The sequence below is a fragment of the Spermophilus citellus genome, assembly GCF_964194105.1.
Source record: "Spermophilus citellus genome assembly, chromosome: 14".
NCBI lineage: Eukaryota > Metazoa > Chordata > Mammalia > Rodentia > Sciuridae > Spermophilus > Spermophilus citellus.
This window is the reverse complement of record NC_138194.1, coordinates 95788404-95813943: the sequence shown is the minus strand read 5'-3', so window position 1 is coordinate 95813943 and position 25540 is coordinate 95788404. Positions and strand designations below refer to the sequence as shown.

Here is a 25540-nt window from a genome sequence, read left to right as displayed (position 1 = left end):
CCCACCCTCCAGTTAAAAGGATGGGGAGAGATATGTTGGAAGGCAGTACTATTTGTGCATAGCTTAGACACATTTTAAATTCTCTCTCTCACTTTATATTGCCCAGAATTTAGTGCCATGACCATACCCACCTGAAAAGCAAGTTTGAAAGTGTAGTCATTACACTAACCCAGCATTTCTCCAGCTGAAATTAGATGTTCTCTTACTAAAAGAATTTGGGAGAGGATTTCTTTAAAACAACTCCATTTTCAAGATGTATGTGTTCCTCACCTTGTATGAATTCATGGTATTCATGGAAAGAAGTTACATAATTTACTCAATTTATCTCCTCTTAATATAAACTGCTGATTCCTGATATTTTTACAATTTTAAGCAATACCATAACGCACCTGGGTAAACTCGCTGGACTATTTGCCCAATTATCCCTGTAGGAGATAGCCCTTGAAACAGAGTTGTTGGCTGACAGGGAAACAATTTTATGGTGATCTAAATTGCTGAAATTTCTTCTAGAAATTGTGCATAAGTTTACACTTTTATCTACAATATTTCCATGCATAACTTTTTTTTAATTTTTATTGTTGGTTGTTCAAAACATTACATAGTTCTTGATATATCATATTTCAGACTTTGATTCAAGTGGGTTATGAACTCCCATTTTTACCCCGTATACAGATTGCAGAATCACATCAGTTACACTTCCATTGATTTACATATTGCTATACTAGTGTCTGTTGTATTCTGCTGCCTTTCCTATCCTCTACTATCCCCCGTCCCCTCCCCTCCCCTCTTCTCTCTCTACCCCCTCTACTGTAATTCATTTCTCCCCCTTGTATTATTTTTCCTTTTCCCCTCACTTCCTCTTGTATGTAATTTTGTATAACCCTGAGGGTCTCCTTCCATTTCCATGCAATTTCCCTTCTCTCTCCCTTTCCCTCCCACCTCTCATCCCTGTTTAATGTTAATCTTCTTCTCATGCTCTTAGTCCCTACTCTGTTCTTGGTTACTCTCTTTATATCAAAGAAGACATTTAAAAAACAAATGCCAAATGTCTTCTTTGATATAAGGGGAGTAACCAAGGACAGGGTAGAGAGGAAGAGCTGGAGAAGAAGATTAACATTAAACAGGGATGATAGGCGGGAGGGAAAGGGAGAGTTAAGGGAAATTGCATGGAATTGGAAGGTGAGCCTCAGGGTTATACACAATTACATATAAGAGGAAAGGAGGAGTAGGATAAAAATTATATAAGTGGAAGAAACGATTTTTAGTAGAGGGGGTGGAGAGAGAGAAGGGGAGGGGAGGGGAGGGGAGGGGAGGGGGGATAGTGGAGAATGGGATAGACAGCAGAATACATCAGTCACTAGAAAGGCAATTTATAAATCAATGGAAATGTAACTGATGTGACACGGCAATCTGTATACGGGGTAAAAATGGGAGTTCATAACCCACTTGAATCAATCTGTGAAATATGGTATATTAAGAACTATGTAATGTTTTGAACAACCAACAATAAAATATTATTAAAAAAAAAAAAAAAAGAAGACATTTGGCATTTGTTTTTTAGGGATTGGCTGGCTTCACTTAGCATAATCTGCTCTAATGCCATCCATTTCCCTCCAAATTCTATGATTTTGTCATTTTTTAATGCAGAGTAATACTCCATTGTGTATAAATGCCACATTTTTTTATCCATTCATCTATTGAAGGGCATATAGGTTGCTTCCACAGTCTTGCTATTGTGAATTGTGCTGCTATGAACATCGATGTAGCAGTGTCCCTGTAGCATGCTCTTTTTAGGTCTTTAGGGAATAGACTGAGAAGGGGAATAGCTGGGTCAAATGGTGGTTCCATTCCCAGCTTTCCAAGAAATCTCCATACTGCTTTCCAAATTGGCTGCACCAATTTGCAGTCCCACCAACAATGAACAAGTGTACCCTTTTCCCCGCATCCTCTCCAGCACTTGTTGTTGTTTGACTTCATAATGGCTGCCAATCTTACTGGAGTGAGATGGTATCTTAGGGTGGTTTTGATTTGCATTTCTCTGACTGCTAGCGATGGTGAGCATTTTTTCATGTACTTGTTGATTGATTGTATGTCCTCCTCTGAGAAGTGTCTGTTCAGGTCCTTGGCCCATTTGTTGATTGGGTTATTTGTTATCTTATTGTCTAATTTTTTGAGTTCTTTGTATACTCTGGATATTAGGGCTCTATCTGAAGTGTGAGGAGTAAAAATTTGTTCCCAGGATGTAGGTTCCCTATTTACCTCTCTTATTGTTTCTTTTGCTGAGAAAAAACTTTTTAGTTTGAGTAAGTCCCATTTGTTGATTCTAGTTATTAACTCTTGTGCTATGGGTGTCCTATTGAGGAATTTGGAGCCCGACCCCACAGTATGTAGATCATAGCCAACTTTTTCTTCTATCAGACGCTGTGTCTCTGATTTGATATCAAGCTCCTTGATCCATTTTGAGTTAACTTTTGTGCATGGCGAGAGAAAGGGATTCAGTTTCATTTTGTTGCATATGGATTTCCAGTTTTCCCAGCACCATTTGTTGAAGGTGCTATCCTTCCTCCATTGCATGCTTTTAGCCCCTTTATCAAATATAAGATAGTTGTAGTTTTGTGGATTGGTTTCTGTGTCCTCTATTCTGTACCATTGATCCACCCACCTGTTTTGGTACCAGTACCATGCTGTTTTTGTTACTATTGCTCTGTAGTATAGTTTGAAGTCTGGTATTGCTATACCGCCTGATTCACACTTCCTGCTTAGCATTGTTTTTGCTATTCTGGGTCTTTTATTTTCCATATGAATTTCATGATTGCTTTCTCTATTTCTACCAGAAATGCTATTGGGATTTTGATTGGCATTGCATTAAACCTATAGAGAACTTTTGGTAATATCGCCATTTTGATGATGTTAGTTCTGCCTATCCATGAACAGGGTATATTTTTCCATCTTCTAAGATCTTCTTCTATTTCTCTCTTTAGGGTTCTGTAGTTTTCATTGTATAAGTCTTTCACCTCTTTTGTTAGGTTGATTACCAAGTATTTTATTTTTTTTTTTGAGGATATTGTGAATGGAGTGTTTTTCCTCATTTCCATTTCAGAGGATTTGTCGCTGATATACAGGAATGCCTTTTATTTATGCGTGTTGATTTTATATCCTGCCACTTTGCTAAATTCATTTATTAGCTCTAATAGTTTCTTTGTAGACCCTTTTGGGTCTGCTAGGTATACAATCATCTGCAAATAGTGATAATTTAAGTTCTTCTTTTCCTATTTTTATGCCTTTAATTTCTTTTGTCTGTCTAATTGCTCTGGCCAGTGTTTCAAGAACTATGTTGAACAGAAGTGGTGAGAGAGGGCATCCCTGTCTTGTTCCAGATTTTAGAGGGAATACCTTCAATTTTCCTCCATTCAGAATGATGCTACCCTGAGGCTTAGCATAGATGGCTTTTACAATGTTGAGGTATGTTCCTGTTATCCCTAGTTTCTCTAGAGTTTTGAACATAAAGGGATGCTGTACTTTGTCAAATGCTTTTTCTGCATCTATCGAGATGATCATATGGTTCTTAATTTTAAGTCTATTGATGTGGTGGATAACATTTATTGATTTCCGTATATTGAACCATCCTTGCATCCCAGGGATGAATCCTACTTGATCATGGTGCACAATTTTTTTGATATGTTTTTGAATCTGATTCGCCAGAATTTTATTGAGGATTTTTGCATCTAGGTTCATTAGAGATATTGGTCTGTAGTTTTCTTTCTTTGAAGTGTCTTTGTCTGGTTTAGGAATCAGGGTGATGTTGGCCTCATAGAATGAATTTGGAAGTTCTCCCTCTTTTTCTATTTCCTGAAATAGCTTGAAAAGTATTGGTATTAGTTCCTCTTTAAAGGTTTTGTAAAACTCTGCTGTATACCCATCCAGTCCTGGGCTTTTCTTAGTTAGTAGTCTTTTGATGGTTTCTTCTATTTCCTCAATTGATATTGGTCTGTTTAGGTTGTCTATATCCTCCTGACTCAATCTGGGCAGATCATATGACTTAAGAAATTTATCGATGCCTTCACTATTTTCTATTTTATTGGAATATAAGGATTCAAAATAATTTCTGATTATCTTCTGTATTTCTGAAGTGTCTGTTGTGATGTTGCCTTTTTCATCCCGTATGCTAGTAATTTGAGTTCTCTCTCTTCTTCTCTTTGTTAGCATGGCTAAGGGTCTGTCGATTTTATTTATTTTTTCAAAGAACCAACTTTTAGTTTTGTCAATTTTTTCAATTGTTTCTTTTGTTTCGAATTCATGATTCAGCTCTGATTTTAATTATTTCTTGCCTTCTACTTCTTTTGCTGTTGTTTTGCTCTTCTTTTTCTAGGATTTTGAGATGAAGTATGAGATCATTTATTTGTTGGTTTTTTCTTTTTTTAAGGAATGAACTCCAAGCAATGAATTTTCCTCTTAGAACTGCTTTCAATGTGTCCCATAGATTCCGATATGTTGTGTCTGTGTTTTCATTTATCTCTAAGAATTTTTAATTTCCTCTTAATGTCTTCTATAACCCATTGATCATTCAGTAACCTATTGTTCATTCTCCAAGTGATGCATGATTTTTCCTTCCTTCTTTTATCGTTGATTTTCAGTTTCATTCCATTATGATCAGATAAGATGCATGGTATTATCTCTACTCCTTTATATTGTCTAAGAGTTGCCCTGTGACATAATATATGATCTATTTTTGAGAAGGATCCATGTGCTGCTGAGAAAAAAGTGTAACTGCTTGATGTTGGGTGGTATATTCTATATATGTCAATTAAGTCTAGGTTGTTAATTGTGTTATTGAGTTCTATAGTTTCCTTATTCAGCTTTTGTTTGGAAGATCTGTCCAGTGGTGAGAGAGGTGTGTTGAAGTCTCCCATGATTATTGTATGGTGGTCTATTAGACTCTTGAACTTGAGAAGAGTTTGCTTGATGAACATAGCTGCACCGTTGTTTGGGGCATATATATTTATGATTGTTATGTCTTGTTGGTTTATGGTTCCCTTCAGCAGTATGTAGTGTCCCTCTTTATCCCTTTTGATTAACTTTGGCTTTAAATCTATTTTATTTGATATGAGTATGGACACTCCTGCTTGTTTCCGAAGTCCATATGAGTGATATGATTTTTCCCAACCTTTCACCTTCAGTCTATGTATATCTTTTCCTATTAAATGCATCTCCTGTAGGCAGCATATTGTTGGGTCTTGTTTTGTGATCCATTCTACTAGCCTGTGTCTCTTAATTGGTGAGTTTAAGCCATTAACATTTAGGGTTATTTTTGAGATATGGTTTGTTCTTCCAGCCATATTTGTTTATTTATGTTACTAAACATGGTTTGTTTTTCTCTTTGATTATTTTCCCCCCTTTAGTGTCCTACCTCCCACTGTTGGTTTTCATTGTTATTTTCCATTTCCTCTTTCTGAAATGTTTTGCCAAGGATGTTTTGAAGAGATGGTTTTCTAGCTGCAAATTCTTTTAACTTTTGTTTATCGTGGAAGGTTTTAATTTCATCTTCCATCCTGAGCTTAATTTCGCTGGATACACGATTCTTGGTTGGAACCCATTTTCTATCAGTGTTTGAAATATGTTATTCCAGGATCTTCTAGCTTTCAAAGTCTGTGTTGAAAGATCAGCTGTTATCCTGATTGGTTTACCGCTAAATGTGATCTGCTTCCTTTCTCTTGTAGCTTTTTAAAATTCTCTCCTTATTCTGTATGCTGGGCATCTTCATTATAATGTGTCTAGGTGTGGATCTCTTATGATTTTGCACATTTGGCGTCCTGTAGGCTTCTAGGATTTGGGATTCTGTCTCATTCTTCAAGTCTGGGAAGTTTTCTCATATTATTTCATTGAATAGATTGTTTATTCCTTTGGTTTGGAGCTCTGTGCCTTCCTATATCCCAATGACTCTTAAGTTTGGTCTCTTTATGTTATCCCATATTTCTTGGATGTTCTGCTCATGGTTTCTTAACAGTCTTGCTGAGCTGTCTATGTTCTTTTCAAGTTGAAATACTTTGTCTTCATTGTCTGATGTTCTATCTTCTAAGTGATCTACTCTGCTGGTAGTATTCTCAATTGAGTTTTTAAGTTGGTTTATTGCTTCCTGCATTTCTAGGATTTCTGTTTGTTTGTTTTTTATTACCTCTATCTCCCTGTATAGTTGATCTTTTGCTTCTTGGATTTGTTTATGTAATTCATTGTCGAAGTGATCTTTTATTGTCTGATTTTGCTGTCTAATGTCTTCCTTGAGTCTCCAGATCATCTGAAGCATGTATATCCTGAATTCTTTATCTGACATTCCATCTGCTGCAGCTATTACCTGTTCTAAAGTTGAGTTGACCTGCATTGCTTGTGGTCCTTTCTTTCCTTGTCGTTTCATACTGCTCACGTTTCTTTCTGCTTGGTGAAACTGTTGTGTTTTTGAAATTTTCCCCCTATATATTTATATTGCTCTTGTATAGTTGACAAGTCTCCCTTGCAGGGCGGGCAGCGGCTTTGCTCCTCCTCCAATTGGGGTGAAATGTCTACCACGCTGGCGGGCCGCTGGGTCTGTTCTCCTGGTCAGTCGCAGGTCTGCATACCTTGCAGGCGCGGGCTGCGGCTCTGCTTTGCCCTTACTCCAATTGTGGTGACGTGTCTATCACGCCGGTGGGTCGCTGGGCCTGTTCCGGATGTGGGCGACGGCTCTGTTCTCCCCCTACTCCAATTGGGGTGACGTGACTACCACGCCGGCAGGCCTCTGGGCCTGTCCCAGGCGCGGGTGGCAGCTCTGCTCTGCCCCTACTCCAATTGGGGTGACGTGTCTACCATGCCAGTAGGCCACTGGGCCTGTTCCTCTGGTCAGTCGCAGGTCTGCCTACCTTGTGGGCATGGGTGGCGGCTCTGCTCTGCCCCTAGTCCAAATGGGGTGACGTGTCTGCCACGCCGGCAGGCCGCTGGGCCTGTTCCGGGCGTGGGCGAAGGCTGTGCTGTGCCCCTACTCCAATTGGGGTGACGTGTCTACCACGCCAGCAGGCCGCTGGGCCTGATCCGCTGGTCGGTCGCAGGTCTGCCTACCTTGTGGGCATGGGTGGCGGCTCTGCTCTGCCCCTACTCCAATTGGGGTGACGTGACTACCACACCATCGGGCCGCTGGGCCTGTTCCGGGCGCGGGCGAAGCTCTGCTGTGCCCCTACTCCAATTGGGGTGACATGTCTACCATCCTGCGGACCGCTGGGCCTGTTCCGCCGGTCGGTCGCAGGCCTGCCTACCTTGCGGGCTCGGGCAGCGGCTCTGCTCGGCCCCTACTGCAGTTGGGGTGAAGTGATACCACGCTGGCGGGTCGCTGGGGCTGCTCCGGGCGCGGGCGGCGTCTCTGCTCTGCCCCTCTGGCTTCCACAGTATTCAGCAGGATCCGGACTGAGAAGCAGTTTCCGCGGGTTCTTTAGCCCTGGGCCAGAGCAGTTCCCGGAGCCAGAATTCGGCTGCTCTGGGCTCGGTGTATGTTCTGATAGGAGCAGGCCCCAAGAAGCAGTTTCCACGGGTTCTTTAGCCCTGAGCCTGAGTACTTTGTCTGCGAGACGCAGGTGAATGGCAGCCTGAAATTACCTGTTCTATGGTTGAATGAGCTGCGATCAGTCGAAAACAGGGATGATTACGTCAGCTCTCCAAGATGGTGGCCGCTGGCTTCCTCTGTGGTCTGACCGGTGGAGAACTGCACTGGACCGCTTCCTTCCCCCGTCTCAAACCCAGAATTCAGCACTGTGTACAGTGATTGCACAGCTGGCAGGAGCCCACAGAATCCGCAGCGCTGTATCTTTGCGTTGCTATCTCTTGCTTCCCAGCGCGAGCCGCAGATTCTAGCCGCGGGGTGATTTGCTGAATAAGCAGCGTGACCCTCCGTGCGGACAAATCGCTCGCGTTTGAGCCCCTGTAGCTGATCCTCGTGCGATGAAAATCCTTCCACTAGGTTTTGGAGCACCCCAGTTTTGCTAGAAATTCCTAACAAGATAGTTTTTAGCTGTTATAACTCATCATTCTCCTGAACAGTGACGCGGTACACGGGGGTGATGCACTCCCTTCGCCGCCATCTTCCCTCTCTCCCCTAAATCTTTGAATGATTAAATTTAAGCCTCCTAAACCCATTTTTCAGATTTCACAGCACTCCTGGTGGACATCATTGGAAATTCTACCAGCTACCTCACAGAGATCTTTAAGTCAACCTCCATCCTCTCAGGTGGGTTTATTTGATGGTTCCTGGCAAGCACAAGGTTGGCACCCATCCTGGGGCATAAACAGGCTTCACAGGTCTCCCGTGCTCCCCTGCCATGGGTCTGGCTGCTGTGAACCTTCATGTGAGCCTCATTGAGATCATCCTCACATTCTGATTTCTGATACCAGCACTCAGCAGCTCCTTCTTCAATCAGAACTGTTCTTGGGGCCCAGAAATTGGAAAACAAATTCAAGGCTCAAAGTTAGGAGAATCTCGGCAGATTCCAGAAAACAGCTTCTGGTTGACAGCTGTCCTCCACTTTCAAAGATGAGAAAAAGCTGAGACCCAAGGAGGTTGAATATCTTGCTTAATGTTGATGCCAGAGTTCAGATTTAGATCCACATGGAGCCTAAGTCCATGTTTTAAAAGCAATTAAGAAAGACATGCCTCATTTATGAGGTGGCTTCATGAATCCCCCAAGCAAATCACACTCCACTGGAATCCACTTTGAAAGGCACAGATCTGGATGTCAGCCCAGCAGCTGGTCTCAGCAGCCTGATGATATGGTGATCTACAGGGCAGCTGCAGCTGTGCAGGCAGGAGGGAGGGGGAAGGGGAAATCTCAGTAGATGTCATTAGGTGCCAGCGGCTCTCCCAGCGCCTTCTAGATCCTCCTCTCACTGGATCCTCACTACAACCTCATGGGGTAGCTACTGCATTTAACCCCACTTTATCAAGGAAACTGTGCTGTGGCGTACAGAGGCTGAGCAGTTTGCCCAGGATCACTCTACGGAGACAGAATTCTACCCAGGCAATCTGGCTCTTGGCCTGTGTTTTGGTCACTATGCCGTTGCACATGATGCTAGTAACACATCAACACAGCTGTAGTCGTCACCCTGGCTAAGAACAAGCCTCCTCTCTCTGCCAGGCGCCATAGTCAGGACTTCACACATCACCTCGTTGGGTCTTCACAACAATCCTCTAAGCAGCATGCAACCACATGTCCTCTGTCCCTTAAGCAGCGTCCCCAGGAACAAGTATACTTAGGAATTCAGAAGTTTTCAGATTTTGAAGGTCTAATGGAGAGACTACACCATACTGATCCATAATACCTCTATCCAGGAAAGCCTGTGGTGATCAAACACATCAATGTTCATTCAGCAAAATGTTTGACCCTTGCACCAAGTGGAATAGGTAAAGACTATACAATCTCACATCTGTCAAGTCAGGTTTTACCATCAAGGTCATACAAAACTTTCTACCTTACGAGATCTGGGGATTGGGGAATTACAAAAAAAAAAAAAAAAAAGATTATGGAATTTGAATTTTTTCCCTTGTAAAGGTGAGTGAACTGAGTCCTGGAGAAGTCAAGAAGTTCAGTCATTTGTAGAGTGCATAGCTAGTAAGTGGCCGAGTTGATACTGTAGCCCTGGAAGCTGACCCCTGCCACCCAACTGTGCTCTTCGCCACTACATTGTACTGCACGATCTCCTGCCTCCCCAGCCCCACCAAGCAAACAAACAAAAGTAAATCAGAAAATCAGAGCTGCCTTATAAGGAGTTAGTTTTACTCCCTTATCTCGTCCTGAGCTAGGTACTTCCAGCTCAAATTTTATTTCAACTAGACGTACAGCTGCAGACCCCTTGCTGACCTGTCCTGTGCTGGTTCATTTTACAGTGAGTCAGACCAATGAATCCGACTGCCTCTTCATCTGCGTGATGGCCGGAGAGTCAGGTGAGCCGCGGTGCCCTTGCCAGCTCTCTGGACTGGGCAATAAGCACAGGTCTCCAGAGGACAGCCCAGGATTTCCTCCTATGGGTGTGACCTTTGCAGGGCGGAATCTCTCTGACTTCTGGGAGATGGTAGAGAAATCCCCCGTGATCAACTACACATTTACCAGCAGCCTGTCTGGAGTTCTGGGTGAGTACACCCCCAAATGCCTACCGTGGAGACCACCGCCGAACTGGAGAACAAATGCAGTCCTGGGGCATTTTATTTAGCTCCTGTGTTAAAAATCAGATGATTTCACCACTGAAAATACTTTTCTGGAATATGTTGCAAAAGATGTTCTGGCAGCTGTGGATTCTTCCCATGGCAAAAAGCAACCAGAGCTGAGTGGCAGCTGTACCCATGCCCCTTTAGGAGGGGACTGTTCTCCCATTTCCCAGAGTTCCCTCTGCCCTCTATTGCCTTGCACAAGTTTTCTTACATCAACTATTTGGCTTTTAAGATGTTTTAGTTTGGGGCCCAGATCTAGAGACATTGTCACTCTCTAATGCACATCCTCCAGCCACCCATCCTCTGCACCCCCACGTGCCCACCTTCCTGTCCATTCCCTGTCACCAGGTGGCACTTTTGGAACCGCCTTTAAGTCTCCTCTCTCTCCCCTCCATGTAACTGGCATTTCTAGCTGAATGAAGTTCCTGAAACCTCCCCCGGCCTCTGAGATTCCCTGCTGTTGCATGAGAATCTGGGCTCAAGTCCTCGTCGTCGTCTACCTTCAAACCGAATAGCCTCTGAACAAGTGCTCCTTGTCGTATCCCCTGTGTCTCTAAATACCCATTCCTGCCAAGGGCAATGGTCTTCCAACACAATGTGGATGAGGTCCCCTTGAAGTCAGAACTCCAGTCAGCCCCAGAGGGTCCAAGTCCTTAGCCTGGAGAAGCGTCCTCTGCCCTCATGCCCACCCTCGTCTCCTCCTCCCTTTCCCATAAGTCCTCTGCTACCACACATTGGAACCACTGCCCTTCTTGCAGGCGGCGAGCAGCTCATGCCTTCTGTGCCTTTGGCTCATGCTGCGATGTGTCACAGCTCCTCCCTATTTCACCGTGCTGTAGAACCCTGTGTGTCTGTCAACTGCTAGCACTTGCCTCCTCTTGCCCAAGGATCCCCAGTCAAAATCAGTCTTCTGCATCCCGTGGCCCTAGAACACCATTCTGCACATCATCTGGACTGATACACCAGGTGGCATCACAGTGCCATTGACAGGTGTGCCTCCTCCATGGTGACACTCCAGGGCAGAGAGAGTCTCCTTTGTCTGCCTTCCCCTTCTGTTCCTCGCAGAGATGCTTGCACAAAGCAGGTCCTTCATCAGTGTCTCGTGGAGTCAAATGAAGGACCCAGCAATTCAGTTCCCCAATTCTATTTCAGTGGCTACTGTGACTTGTGTTTATCGTGGGGCATCTCTTGATTATCCTGTGGAGGGGCTTCATTTGTTAATGGGACAAGACTGTTGGTAAGAAGTTAAAATGGGCATTTAGTGGGTTGGCTTTACCCATCCAATTCTGAGGACAGATCAGAGGACTGAGTGAATCTCATTTATTCAGTCTTTCCATGACCTTCCCACCTCCAATCTCAATGATGTCTCCCCTTTGGTGTTGCTTTAAGGACATGTGCCCAGGAAGAAGGAACATACTTACAACTGGACACTAAGGTTGATGTGCCTGGTGGCTGGTGGTCTGTCCAGGTGATAGTTTGGCTGGGGTGCACTTAGCCCATGTCCAACATGGAGCAAGGTTTAGGCTGGCGTTTCCTGTGGGGTGTCTGTGGGCCCAGAGCAAAGCAGAGAGAGGTCATGAGACTACAGGCATAACTCCTGCTGTTGGGTCAGTTGTTCCCTACACACAGCTACCTGCCAAAGGGACAAGAGGGGACCAAAATCCAACACCAGTCTTTGTCCACCCAGAGCAGGTGACTCTATAGGCCAGTGGGAGTCACTGGCCTATATGCCCATCCCAGGCCATACGCCCACTTGCACAAGCAAGCCTTCCTAGGGAGGTCAGGTGGAATTAACTCCGGAGGCTCTTTCACCTTTTCCTCATGGGACAAACAGCAGCACTGAGTAAATTTCTCTCCAAAATCTGCCTTTTGGGGGGCTCATTTTTCTATCAACGTCTGTCTTTTGGGGGGGCTCATTTTTCCAGCTATTTCTGCCAGAAGGCCCCTGATTTTCCCAAATTCCACCTCTGGTTCCTAGTTATACGCATAGAGCATGTCAAGGAGACCAATCCCTCATCCAGGACAAGTCCTGGAACCACGGGGTAACTGAGGACACTGAATAGATTTGGTGTCTGCTCAAGAGACGGGTTAAATGTCAAGACCTTTGTGGTCTGAGGCATGTGCACTGCAGTGATTCATCATGCAGCTTTTTTGGAGACTGACCTTTCACGTGGTACTGTTGGGAATGAGCTTGAGATCTTTATTCTTTCTACATATCTGCTGTCTGATGATCTTTCAGTGATTCAGCAATTCTTTGTGTCCAAAGGATCAAAGTTATCAAAGCTGCCATTGACCTTCTCCCCAAAGGTGCTGCAGCTACCAGGGAAGCAGCTGGGATTTCAGAGCCCACCACCCAAAGCCAGCGAGGCCTGCCAAGGACAGGCCCCCTGCGCTGGGCCCACAGCACACACCCAGCTTCTGCCCTGAGCGCCTCCCCGCCCAGGGAGACAACTGCTCCTTCAGAGGGAGAGGCAACAGAGAGCACAGGCAGGCTTCCTGGGCCTCCTGCAGGGACCACGGCCACAGCCAGCAGGGCCTCTGCCAGCCACCCAGGCTCAGGTAAGATGTGATCTCACCCTGTGCTCTGCTTTGCTGAGTCTCCCTCCTGGCCCCTCCAGGCTCATAGGAATGAGCCACACCTTTGTCCCTGTCTGCCCCCTGCCACCAGGCTCCAGCTTCCTTGAAATAAGAGATGTCTATGAGCCAGTGGAGGGCCCATGAGGACAAGCAGAGGCAGCCATGTCAGTGGCCCAGTGGACCGCTAACATGGACGCTTCTAACAGGAAGTTGCGAAAAAGGTCCACGAGTTTCCTGACACCCTTCACCCAGCCTCCCCAGGGCCATGTCTCCCACGCTCGTGGCTCACTGTGGCACAGCGTTATCACTTCAGCCCAGCACCTAGTGCTGTCTCTGGCAAGTCACAGGAAGTGAAACGAGTCAGCATCTTATGCCACGGGGGTCAGTCGGCCACTGGCTGCCCAACACGTTAGTGACCACACAGCAGCATGGAAAGCTGCTCCCAGGGGCTCGCCAGGACCCCGCCCTCCCCACCTATGGAGCACACAGTCAGCAGTGTTGTCACCGGCCACTCAAAGTGCCTGCTTCCCCATCATGTCCTATTTGGAAATAATTCTGAGCTGAGTCTTCTCTTTCATTAAGAGTCACTGTTGTCTGTCCACCAATGGCCCCGAGCCCTCAGCATCCACTCGCTCCCTCATCAAAACACGCATCTTCCAGGTGTTGACAGAGGCTCCACCTGTGTTCCTGTTTCTCCCTGAGCACCCAGGCCAGGGAGGGAGACTCGGGCAGCGAAATGACAGTCACCAAGCCAGTGAGGCTGTGCCACCACCCCGCGCAGCAGGAGACACAGGCTGCCCAGGGAGGAGGGGATGGACAGGTGGCAGGCAGATAAGGAAACGGGGAGGACTGGAATTGGAGAGGAGCAGGAACCAATCCCACCAACTAGATAGTGTCTAGATTTACCGTAAATGGTTCATGCAATACCTGGCATCATCATGACAATGACTCCAAATTAGAAATGTTTCCAGTATAATATGAAAAACTGTGGTTTCTAGAGGCAAGAAAAGTCATAACCCTTAAAGAAAAAATGCTGGCCTTATATAAGAAAAACTACAAACTTTAATGAAAGTAATAAAGAGATATTTAAATACATAGAGGGATGTCCCACATTTCAGGTGGAAATCTGAATATTTCAAAGATGTCATCTGTTCCCAATTTAACTCATAGATATCAAATTCTTTAATAAGATTAGTTTTGCATAACTGGAAAGAAAAATCTTGAATTTTTACCATAGGAATGAGCAGGTGAGAACATCTAACAATTTTTTCAAAGGTCGGTTAGGGAAGATTTGTCTGAACAAATCTAATGATGATCCTGTGATGTTGAGGACAGGAATTATGACCACGATTGTTATTGTTATTATTCTTCTCATCCCCATCATAAAGATAAGGCTAAAGAGTTAAGGAAGTTACCCCAATTCACAGCCTGGAGGAGGCAGGGGCTCAATCTTGCCTCCAGGTCCCTTAGCCTCAAGTCCTTCAGTCTCTCGCCAGGTCACAGGATGAGAAATAAGCTCCTTAAACTAGAGACAGAGCCCACCGACCCCCAAACACACTCTTGCTGGCTGAGTGCCCAGGGGACCTGGAGGAGTTCTCTGCTTGGGCAAACAAAGTTCCCTCTGGTCCATGGGCTTCAGCGCAGGGTGCGGGACGCCTAGAATGTCCATGTTATGCCCACGCCTGTGTTTGCCCGCTGACAGCAACCCCACGCCTCTGCAATTTTATATAAATCAAAGAGGTCGAATGCATCCATCCCCTGTGACAGTCACTTTGAATGTGCAGCTACCAGGACAGTGGCTGGAACACAATGGGTGACAACCAACAGACAGACTTGGGATCCCACACTGTCCACGCCCAGGGCTCAGACCAAGGATGAGACAACACCTGGGGGTCCCCCCTGGGAGACACCCTCCTCCACACCCACATCTGCCGAAGCTGCAGGGGCCGCTGACACAGAGAGCCTCCCGGGTCCTACTGGGGCAATGTCCACACCCAGCAGCCCAGCCCAGCCCAGCCCCACCTCAGGTAAGAGAGACTCACTCCACCCCTCCCCTTTCCAGTGACACTCAGCATTGTCTGTCTTGAAAACCTTTTTAAGTTTTTGAACTATAACACATACAGAAAAAGTCAAACCCAGGGGAGCAATACTTGGTTTGACCATGAGGCCGATTCTTCTTTCTCCTTCTTCGCCTTACCCCACTCTCCTTCTCATCTTTGAATGAATGAATGAATGAATTCTCACTCTTCATGGGGATCCCCCTCTCCTCTCTCATTTATGTAAAATCACTTTCTATTTTTTTCTTGTTTCACTACTAAACAAGTAACCACTAGAAATTGACACTGTTCACTCAGGACAGGGATGAACTGACTTTTTGGCATAATATGATCATTATTACATTAATTACTTATATATCATGTATATGCAATGTAATGTAACATGCCTATTAATTGCACGTGTAAATGTATGCATTAATGTATAATCATGTAATGAGGAACATTTGAACTCTAAAATGCAGGAGAAACATTGTCAAGTGTGACAGTGTAGTGTAGATGTGTAATAAGGAGACACAGAGAATAGAAAGCAAAGCTAAAACTAAAAAGAAATTCACAACTTGTTAACCTTGAACCTAACTTTAGTGTTCCCAGATTAGAGCTGGGAAGTAGAGTCCCTCTGATTTTTGTTTCCTTCACTCCAGTTTCATGAATTTTCCATACTTTATACTCCTATAGTCAGACAAAAAATAATTCCCTTAAAAATAACTGCCTCTGCTGCTTGCAGCATGGCTGAGAGCCCGCCCCCCCCCCCGGGCTCCCACAGTCAGTGGATCATAACACACATGGAGGCTATGATCCTGGGGTCCATCAGCTTGACTTTCCTCCCTCTGGGCTCTGCCTCCTGGGGGGCTGTGAAGGCTCCTGTGAAGCGCAACAGCCACTCAGTCAGTTTGTCAAACTACTGAATTTGTGAAGGAATGCAGGAAGAGGAGAAACGAGTTTTCACAGACATATAGATTCAATATCTCAACTGCAAGCTCAAAATCACAATTGCACTAACAGGTCGAGAGATGCCCTTTCAATGGCTTTAATCTTATGACCACCTGACACCAGGGCACCATCTTAGTCTATTCAAGCATTGTGCTATTTCAGGGGAAGTTGGAAGCTGACACACTCTGGTCTACTCAGCTGGACGTGGTGCTGTGGAGCTCTGCACAAGGCTCTCAGCTTCAGACGGCCTGGGCTGGAGTGGACCTCACACTCACACTGTGTCCTGGCACCTTCCTTCACCATCTGAGTCCTTGTTCCCCACTGATGAAACAGGAGCTGTAAGAGCTCTTGTGTGGGTTCACTTAAGTGATGTCTGCAGGGTGTTCAGTTCAGTGAATGGCACCTAGGAAGCACTCAGTCGATGCCACTGCTCTGCCTGAGCCCTCCTGCAGCAGGGCACTGAGGGCAGCTATAGGAGACACTAGCCCTCCAGAGGGGAGCATGCGTTTGTGTTTGCTTCTGCCCCAGGTCCACTTTACTCCAATTCTCCACGATTCTGCAACCAGTCAGTCACACTGCAAGCAGTGGTATAGCTAAGGCTAATCTAGAACTACATAGAAGCCATCCAGGCAGCTAACGGACACCCTCTGTGTTAGGGGTTACAGTCTGATGCCTACACAAAATCAGGAGCAGATTCTCACCCACCTTAGAAACTGGCAGGATGGCCCTGTAGAGTTGGGGCTCCTTCCCGCAATCATCTGTGTGTGAATGGATCACAGCACTCATCTCTGGCATGAACACAGTCCTGTGGAATCCCACCCTGAAGTGTTCTGTCCTTGCCAAGGAGCATGACAGAGCACAGCAGCTGTGCCACTCTGTGGTAAGAGCTGGGCTCTGCGCCTGCCTGCTTCATAGCCTCATCTCCCCTCCACCTCCTCCCTCTGGATCAGCCACAGAGAACTGCTTGCTACCTACTCCTCGAGGTCTTTGCACAAGCTCCCTGCTCTACCCGGGAAGCCTGTGCTTCTCACTAGCCTTGTGCCTGTGGTCTTGGTCCACGTCACCTGCCCCAGCTGAATTGGGGGCCCACTGACTGTGCTGGAACCTCCCCCTTCTTCCCCTTCATGCATGAGTGAAATTTTCTGTTGCATCTTCTTCTTCCCTTAGAAGGAGGCTGCTGTGCTTCTTGTGCCAGAGGCCAGCTCCAGGCAGCAAGAACCAGGTCCTGTAGCAGTCCTTAAACCAAGGACATGATGAAAAGAACTGTTGAACTGAGCCCATGCTCCATCATGACAATGATTGACAGGCAGTTTATTGGGGTGCGGATGGAGTACGCCAAGGCGCAGGTGAATGAGAAGCATACCATTTCCTGTTTGCCCAGAGCTCCCACACTTGCACACTTCCTGTTCAACACCATCATTCCCCAAGCAGTGTCACCTGATCTTACCACTATTAACTTTTTCCCAAGGGCCCCCATCACATGGTACCACAGTTACTGACAGCACTTGCCTGTTCCCTTGTAAGTATCTGGAGCACCACCATGGAGGGCTCCATTTCTTGACTCACTTCTGCAGCCTCAATATCCTGCTTGGTATACCTGGCTTAATAACCAGTGTTGGTTGGATAGGGCAGGACTGGTGGCATGGGGCGTCTTCTCCAAATCAGGTCCCCTTGAAAAGATGCAGGCTCACCCTCTCTCCTCTCATCCCAGGAACGGTCACCCCTGGCACACAGACGCCAAGGCCAACCAAGGCACCAGCCCCCAAAGACCCACAGACAGGTGAGAACACACAGGTGGGAAAAGAAACCCTGTACCAAGGCCGAGAAGAACTGCATGGGGCAGAACCCCAGGGATAGGGTGCCAGTACTCAGAGGATGCCAGTTATGGTACTTCACTGGTTCTCACAGGAAAGAGGCAGGAGAACTGATTTGTAAGTCTTGCGTGCTGCTAAGTTGCCAGGTGATCCTGAATAAATCACTTCCCCTTGGCTATGATTTTCTGTGGGTTTCCAGAACTCTTTATCCTGAAGGCACTTTGATTCTCTGGTTGTGGTATAACCCAAGGCAACTTCGTTTTCATTTTTGGAAGACTATTCTTGCCCCATGCAGGTGATGTCCCTGCAGAGTGGCCATTTGCTCCTGGAGAGGAACCAGCCCTAATCCCAGTACCCCATCAAGTCTCAAGTGAGTAGCAGCACCCCCTGCTTGCTAGGCTTGTGTTTCTTTCAGACAGAGTTGGGAAGTATAATAAAAGGAGGTTTGTTGGATAACTTTAGACCTAGAGTGCTGGCATTCAAACCCAAGCTCAACTTCCAGGATTCAGTTTCCTCCACTATTTAGCATAAAAAAAGTTCCAATGATTGTGTCTGGTTTTTCTTTCCTACAAGATTTTGCATTGAGATAATGTGTGTGACAGTGTGTTGGAACCCTAGAGTGCTGAGTGACTTAGGTTAGTTAACTGTCTTTGAGGGAACATCTGTGGAGCAGTGAGCTGGGTACCTTGCAAAGGGAAGGTGCTCTTATAATAAGTGTGGTGTTGACAGAGAGGGGAGTGCCATTCACTGGGTGGCCATTTACTTCTCTGTTCTGAAGGACACCCTGCCCACCCCCCACCCCCACCCCCAGCATACTTGGTTCTCATGGGGTGAGGAAAGAACTGTTCACTGGACCTGAAGTAGTTTCCAGAATTCCAAAGACTGATTTTCAGTGGTTTTGTTGATTCGTCCAGCTTTTGCTAGATGTCTCCCTCTCCTCTGTTGTGCTGGTTTCTGGGAGAAACTGGTATAGAATGAGCCCTTGAAAGCTAGATGGATCAGGCGCCTCTCACTCCCAGATACCTTTCTACCCTAGTTCTGCAAGCATTCTGGCACCCTTCACTTGTATGTCAACAGAAGGCCATTAAATCCTTGGGACCTGAATGGTCTCTGTTTCCTATCTCCCCAGCTCTGCCTCAGCCCCTCCTACCTGCAATGGGCGGTGAATGGGCCTTTCAGACAAAGGTGTGGTTGCCACCACAGGAAGTGACCTCCCCTTCCCCCAGGAGTTCTAAAGAAGCTCACTGGTGGTGCAGACAGGGCTGCTCATCAGATCAAGTTCTAGGACACAAGCCGCCTCTACATCCATGTCTGTGCGTGGAACCACATAGCAATCTCTACGTGGCCACCCATCTACCCCTCCACTCACCCACCCACCCGCCCCTCGGTAGTCATCTATCTGTATCCAGTAATTTCTGAATTATCTATATTCAGCAATTTTCTATGTCTGAGCTATATATCTGATCGATATCACTCTATCCATCATTTATCCATCTATCTATAGCCATCCATCTAAAAAAATCTATTTTCTTATCCTGTTATTATTTGACTCTTTATAAAAGCCACATGTTAAGTAACAGTGAAAATCTGGATCACTAAACATAATTAATCTTCAGCCTCTGGAGGAAGAGAACTCACGACCCAGAGCCCTGTTCTCGGGGATCCAGGTTGCCTCATTCACCTTTCAGCCTGGCTTTTCATCCTCCTTGCACACAGGCAGGCACAGGTACACACACCCTAAGCCCCCGTCCTCAAAGGACTCTCCATCTCCCCTGAGCAAGTCACCCCCTTACCGGCTGCTCAACCATCATGGACCTCATCCCCTGCCCAGGAATGCCCTCCCTGTGATGCATGCCTCTTAAACATTTGCTCCTCAGCTAAACCCTCTCTAATCTCCTCCAGGAGGTCGGTCACCACCTTCTCTCTACCTATACCTTGATATTTTCACAGTAGCTTTACTGGGTGGTGTGAATCCGTACCGTGGTTACTGCCTGTCTCTGAGCCACAGGAGATCAGGGCAGAATTGTGTTCTCCTGACACAGGTCCCCACCAGGGGAAGGTGCTGGCTAAACTCTTGTTGACTTGACTGGTCTGAGATTCATCTTCTAGGGTGTCCGCAGCCGCTCCTCAAACAGGGGGCCATGACGGCTGCCCCTCTCACCCTGGCCACCCAGAAGCTCAACCCTTGCCTGATGGAATTGTGCCGCTTCTTCCAGCAATGCCTCTGTGTGAGCCAGAGGAACCCCAGGACAGAGACCATGAGGTAACCAGTGGCTTCTTTACATATTTAATATTTATCAGCTGCTTATTCTGTGTGGCTTCTCTGCAGGCCACAAGGTAGCCAGGCATTAAATAACCCAAAGACAGGTGACGAGGGGACCTCAGGAATGGGATCTTTTATGTGTCCTCTACTAGACTGTCACTTCCTTGGGAGCCATGATGGGACCTCATTAATTTCTGGGTCCCCAGAACCAGGTCCAGGGCTGGACAGATTCAGGGCTGTACTTATTGGACAGAGTAAGTGCACGTGAGCTGAGCGGGATTGAGCTGCGACGAGATGAGCTGGGCTGGGCTGAGGTGAGCTGAGAGAGGTGCCGTGTACCCAGCAACATTACCACTGAGGATTTTGAGTGGTCCTTGAACCCAATGTTCTCAGCCTAAGGAAACTTTCTAGGAGAGAGTAACCAAAGCACAGGTCTATCTAGCCACTCCCACAAATCCCTAGCAGTCACCTGCCAGTGGAATTAGAAGCTTGTAAAAATAAAATTAGAATTCAAACTACATTTTAAGTTAAGTAGCTTCAGGCATGGACACTTCCCTGCCCTTCAATAATGACCTACTGTCCTGTCATTTGGGACTTATTTTTGACTATACATTCAGAACCAGTTACAGAGATGGATACTCCTGCTCCAGGGGCCTGGGGACCAGCTTCTCGGATCTTTAATGTTATGTTCCAAGTCTGCTCACAAGATCCTCCAGGTTTTCAGATCTCCATCATCTGCTAGGACCAAGTCCCAAGTCCATGTTTTTAGTCTTTTCCTGTCACCCCTTTCTGGCCTTGAACTTGGATCCCTCATTGGTTGGCTGCTTCCTCCATCCAGAGAAAGTAATGAGGAAGACCCGGAGGCTCAAGGGTGGGAGTGTTCGAAGGTGGGTACTTCTCCACAGCCAAGGCCAAGCCTCAGGAAGAGGGAAACTACAAAGCAGAGCATTCTGTATCACCTGGGATCTGCTCTCTATTGGGTCCTTCTCAGTTGCTCTTTTTAAATCAATAACGCATTTTGCATCTCTACAACGTATCCACCGTGCAATGGGCTAAGCCCAGGCTATGGCTGTGGGTCAGAAATAGGCCCAGAACCTGAAGATCGCAGGGTTAGGAGAAAGAAATGGTCATAAACACAAATTACAAGATAGTTGGTATAGAACCAAGTCATGTGTCCAAGCAAAACCCTGCAGTCATATCTCCTTGGAAAACATCGCACTTGGAAACACCCAGAGATTGGCTGAAAGAACAGGTGGGGAAGTCAGAAGTTTTGAGTTTAAACTCACAGCCATGAAGCCACTGTTAACCTGAGCTCTTCCCTCTTTTCCCTGAAGTGTGAGTTGTTCCATAGACCCACATGGAGTGTGGAAGGTGGGACAAGAACACCATGTGGCAGATCGAGGGGTGTCAATCACCAGAGCAAGGGGTGTCAATCAGTATGTTGGCACAATAAGAGCCTCTGAGATTAAGAAACAGCACAACTGGTGAAGAAGTTGGCAGTAGAAAGAGACAAGTTCCACACCAGAGTGACAAGTGCGTGGCAGACCCTGAATCACATGCTGGGGAGCCCCCAGGAGATAAGTGACAGGATTCAATGGAGGAGTAGGAGTTTTCCACGCCAAAAATGGGAGAGGCCACTAGAAGGAAAATGCGTGGGCTGTGCGAAGACGGGGTGGAAGGCAGCGGTGCCCTCTGGGGGCACTGGGGTGATCGACAGTGCTGCAGCAGCAATGGCAGCCACTGTGTCCCACATGCCTCCACTCAGGTGGCCTTGCCTTGCAGGCACCTGGATGGCCTTTCACTAACAAGTTCCCTTTGCCTGTCACAGAGCTCCAGATGCCCCTCCACACACCATTCAGAAACATACAGAACATCCAAACATACAGAACATCCAAACATACAGAACATCCAAACATACAGAACATCCAAACATACAGAACATCCAAACATACAGAACATCCAAACATACAGAACATCCAAACATACAGAACATCCAACGCAAATTGGGCCAAGGTTCAAGTCCAGCCCTTCATTCTGTCCATCCTTGAGCTCTGGTTCCCTAAACGTCCCTCCTCCCACATCATCTCCCTTTCCTAGTCCTCTTTTGAAATGTTTCCTATTTAGAGTCCCTAGCACCTTCCTGGGGACACACTGTTCCCCTTCGAGGGTGACAAAGCTCCGGTTCCTTTCCCTCCTGATGCCTATGAACTCTGGTGCCTGGGGTGCCAGGCGGGATTCTGGGGCTCCTGCCCTTTCCAGGCTGCGGCCACCTCCACATGGAGCCAGGGTCTGGTCTGATGTGAGGAAGTGTACACAGCAGGGGCTTCAACATGGTCCCAGCTCGTTCTGCTCCTGGCAATGCCGCTGGAGACAGACACCAGAGGACTCCTCCACAGCGGGTTTTCTTGGAAGAACGTCCAGCCTTTTCTACGGGAGAAACGCGGCTCTAGCCTCCGTGAGGAGCACTCATCTTGTCATGAAGGCCACGCTGACCTCATTCTTTATGCAGCAGCAGCCATTGTTGCCTTGCCTTGTTTGCTACCTGGGGGATGCTTTCCCTGAGGACTCAGGAAGGCTCTGTGTCATGTCTAAATAATGCCAGGAAAGAAACCTCCATTCCTTGCCAGCCGCCTCCTCTGCCACAGTGAACTAAGGCCTGGACGGCAGCTTTGGGGCTTCTCAGAGAGGGCCATGTCTCTGCAGCTGTGACCACTGAAGTCCCCACCTCGTGGTGTGACGCTTCAGGGACCCCCTCGGTCAGCCCCTCGCTGTCCACATAGTAGCATCGATTCTAAAGCAGCTGCTCCCCAGGGTCATTGGGTGTCCTCAGTGTGGAGGGAGTTTTCTAGAGGGTTTTGCTGCTGTGCACATTGTCACACAAGCCAAGGGGGAGTGAGATGAGGCCACAGAAATGCCCCCATGCTAGAAGCTTCCACACAGTTTCATGTGCTGTGTGGAAGGTCGGGTTGAAGCCAGGAGGCCTGGTTTAAATTTACTTTCTACCACTTCTAAGTTATGTGGCCTTGGAATTGTCACTTAATTCCTCTGAACCTTGGCTTATCTTGTTTGGGCCAAGCTGCCCGTGTTCCACACAACGTCACACAAGTTCAAGAGCACCATTCACGGAGAAGGGCAGCAGCCCTCTTGCCCTACCGACCGAGGACTGTGAGAATGGATTGAAATGAAACGATGGCTCAAGCTGTCCCTGCCCAGCCCCTGGACGTAGCTGGCGTGGATGTGGCCGTGGCTGTTGGTTCACTGCTCTTCCTGCTCTGCAGCCACTCTGATCCCGCCTCTGGCGCCTCGGACATGTTGCAGCTGTGGTAACCAAATGCCTGTGGGGTTGATCAGACTTGACATCCTGCCTCTTCTGCTTTTGAAATGTCACCTTGAGTGTGTGGAGCCCATGCTCAGAGAAGAGGGAGCCCTGTGGTGTTCGACATGTGCCTCTGTGCTCGGCCCTGCCTCTTCTCTGCCCTGCTTTGTACTGAAGGTCCCGGCATGTGCAGACTGCATTTTCCAAAATGCCTTGCCCACCAGCTTCCCGTTGGCTAAGGCAATGGAAGAGACTGGCAGGAGATGGAGGGCAGGAGCGAGGAGAAGCCATGGAATTTCTCCCTGGGCCCTTTCTGCTTTGGGGAGTGTTTCTAGAATGGCGTGGTCTCCTCGTGGTTCCAGTTTTGGAGAAGCACTCTCCCTACAGCCCAGCTCCGTGGTCCCAGCTGCCGCAGAACCCTTCCTTCCTGCTCTAGCTGCATGCTTCCTCCTGTCCCTTCACACCTGGAAGGTGGGGCAGCCTCACCTTCTCCTGTTGGCTCTTTCTACTCCTTTTATGCCCAGTCCCCAGTGTTAAAGGCCTCTAGAGAGCCACCTGGATTCTGCCCCCTGGACTCACCTATTGGCTGTCCCCTGAGAATGCAGTGGGTTCTGTCCTGGATTGGACTGTGAGGCTGGAGTCAACACTAGCACTTGAACGCAGTGACCCTAGGCAACCCAGTAACTCTGTGTGCCTCCATTTGCTCACTTCTACCATTTCCTGTAAACGGAGGATGGTATCACCTGGGGAATCCTCACAGTGAACTTTGCTTGGGGAGTTAGTTGCTGAGCGCCCAAGAGTACGGTAGAGTTGCAGAATGAGAGCGGCGGAGGAGAAATCAGAGCACGGTTAGGGCGAGCTCATCAGATGTCAGATGTGGGTTGAAGGAGATGTAGACCCCATGGTCCTAGGGTGAGCTACGGACACAGGCTGCACGGAGGTCTGCTTCCTAATGTCAGTCAATGGCCTCTTCACCACAGCCCCTGCTGACACAACGGCATTGTTAGCAATAGCAGCACTCTGCCCTCTCCACCTGCCACAGAAACAAACAAGAAAACATAGTCATTTATTGAGCACCTACTAGGTACTGCTTGGGAACCTTACATATGCTATCTCATCTAATCCTTAAACCTGTGAGTGTAGGTTTCATTATTGCCTTACATCTATATATCGGAAAGTCAGGACTTAAAGTAAGTCTGGCTGGCCCATAAGTCTGAGCTTTTTCCTACCCTGTCCCATTCCCTTCCTTTCCTTTCATATCCTCTAAAGATGGATGGAGGATTCCTTGCTGTGAATAGTTGGCCACACATTCATGGTAACGTAATTGCTCTTTGGATTCTGTCTTCTCGTAGCCAGGCAGGATAGTGATTGCTCCCAACTCTGACTTAAATCTTTAGGTACTGTCTGGAATATTACTCCTGGTTTCTGAAGAATGCAACATTTATCTGCCAGAGGGTGAAAAGAGTGTCATCCTCACACAGTAAGTACCCAGCTTGAGGAGGCTGTACATTTGCAGTCACTGCACCCTATGGAAGGCTTCTGTGAACCTGAGAGGTCTTCTTGTCGCCTAGAGCCAAAGGTGTGCTATAGCTTACATGGTATCCATTAGGTCTAGAAAACAGAGTCTAAGCTATTTCTGATTTTCCAACAAAGAGCTTAATGTTTGTCATAAAGTATAGAAAACAAAAGCCGAGTCAGCCTGACATGCACTGTTACCCTGTGTGTGAACTCAGGCAAGTTTCTTAGCCTCTGAGTAAGTAAGCTCAAAAGTCAAACAAAAACTGGAAGGAAAGATAAACACTGAAATTCCCAACCAATGAAGACGGGAAAAGAAGGCTGCATGACGTCCTGAAAGTGGAACTCCTCTCCCTGTCCTGATGGCTTCAAAGCCTCATTACCCACAGAACTCACGTGGGTTTTTTTCTCCCACTTCTACAGACAAAAGTGGCTGGTCTGGTAGGTTCGATTCCCAAACCACAGATTTGGTGTCATATCACACCATCTAATAGGCTATCTATCTGGTCAAGGGCCTCTGGCTTCCTGAAAATCATGGAGCTGTGTTAGACTCTTTGGGAAATCCCTCTTTAATGTAACCCAGGTATAAGCTGGGTGCTCACATGGCCCAGTCTTAACAGGGGTTACCTTTAACAAAGAGTTCAGCCTCTCAGACTTTCCCTGTGTCCCTTAAATAACATCATCAAACAGTGTCCCATGCCAACACTTCTTAGAAACTGTCCTCATTCCTTTGGCCTCGCAGTGTCTCTTGGTCTCACAAGCCCTCTACCACCACCTTCATGTGGCATAGCAGAAGCCAAACCCTGGAAGGGAGGGGTTCTGAAAGAGACATATCTTAGAAATGCATAG

General features: G+C 47.0%; 1 protein-coding gene across 1 annotated transcript in view; it reads left to right on the top strand.

Annotated features, from left to right (window-relative positions):
- The window catches only part of HHLA1 (HHLA1 neighbor of OC90), a gene marked incomplete at its 5' end in the record, with an annotated part of 38271 nt that overhangs the window by 12239 nt on the left and 492 nt on the right, over nt 1-25540 (top strand). The window contains 7 exons of the mRNA XM_081266374.1: nt 8162-8245; nt 9899-9955; nt 10055-10141; nt 17495-17563; nt 17893-17967; nt 19707-19860; nt 24574-24656. Of these exons, the coding sequence (XP_081122500.1) occupies nt 8162-8245; nt 9899-9955; nt 10055-10141; nt 17495-17563; nt 17893-17967; nt 19707-19860; nt 24574-24656 (609 nt within the window). The remainder of the gene's footprint in view (nt 1-8161; nt 8246-9898; nt 9956-10054; nt 10142-17494; nt 17564-17892; nt 17968-19706; nt 19861-24573; nt 24657-25540) is intronic.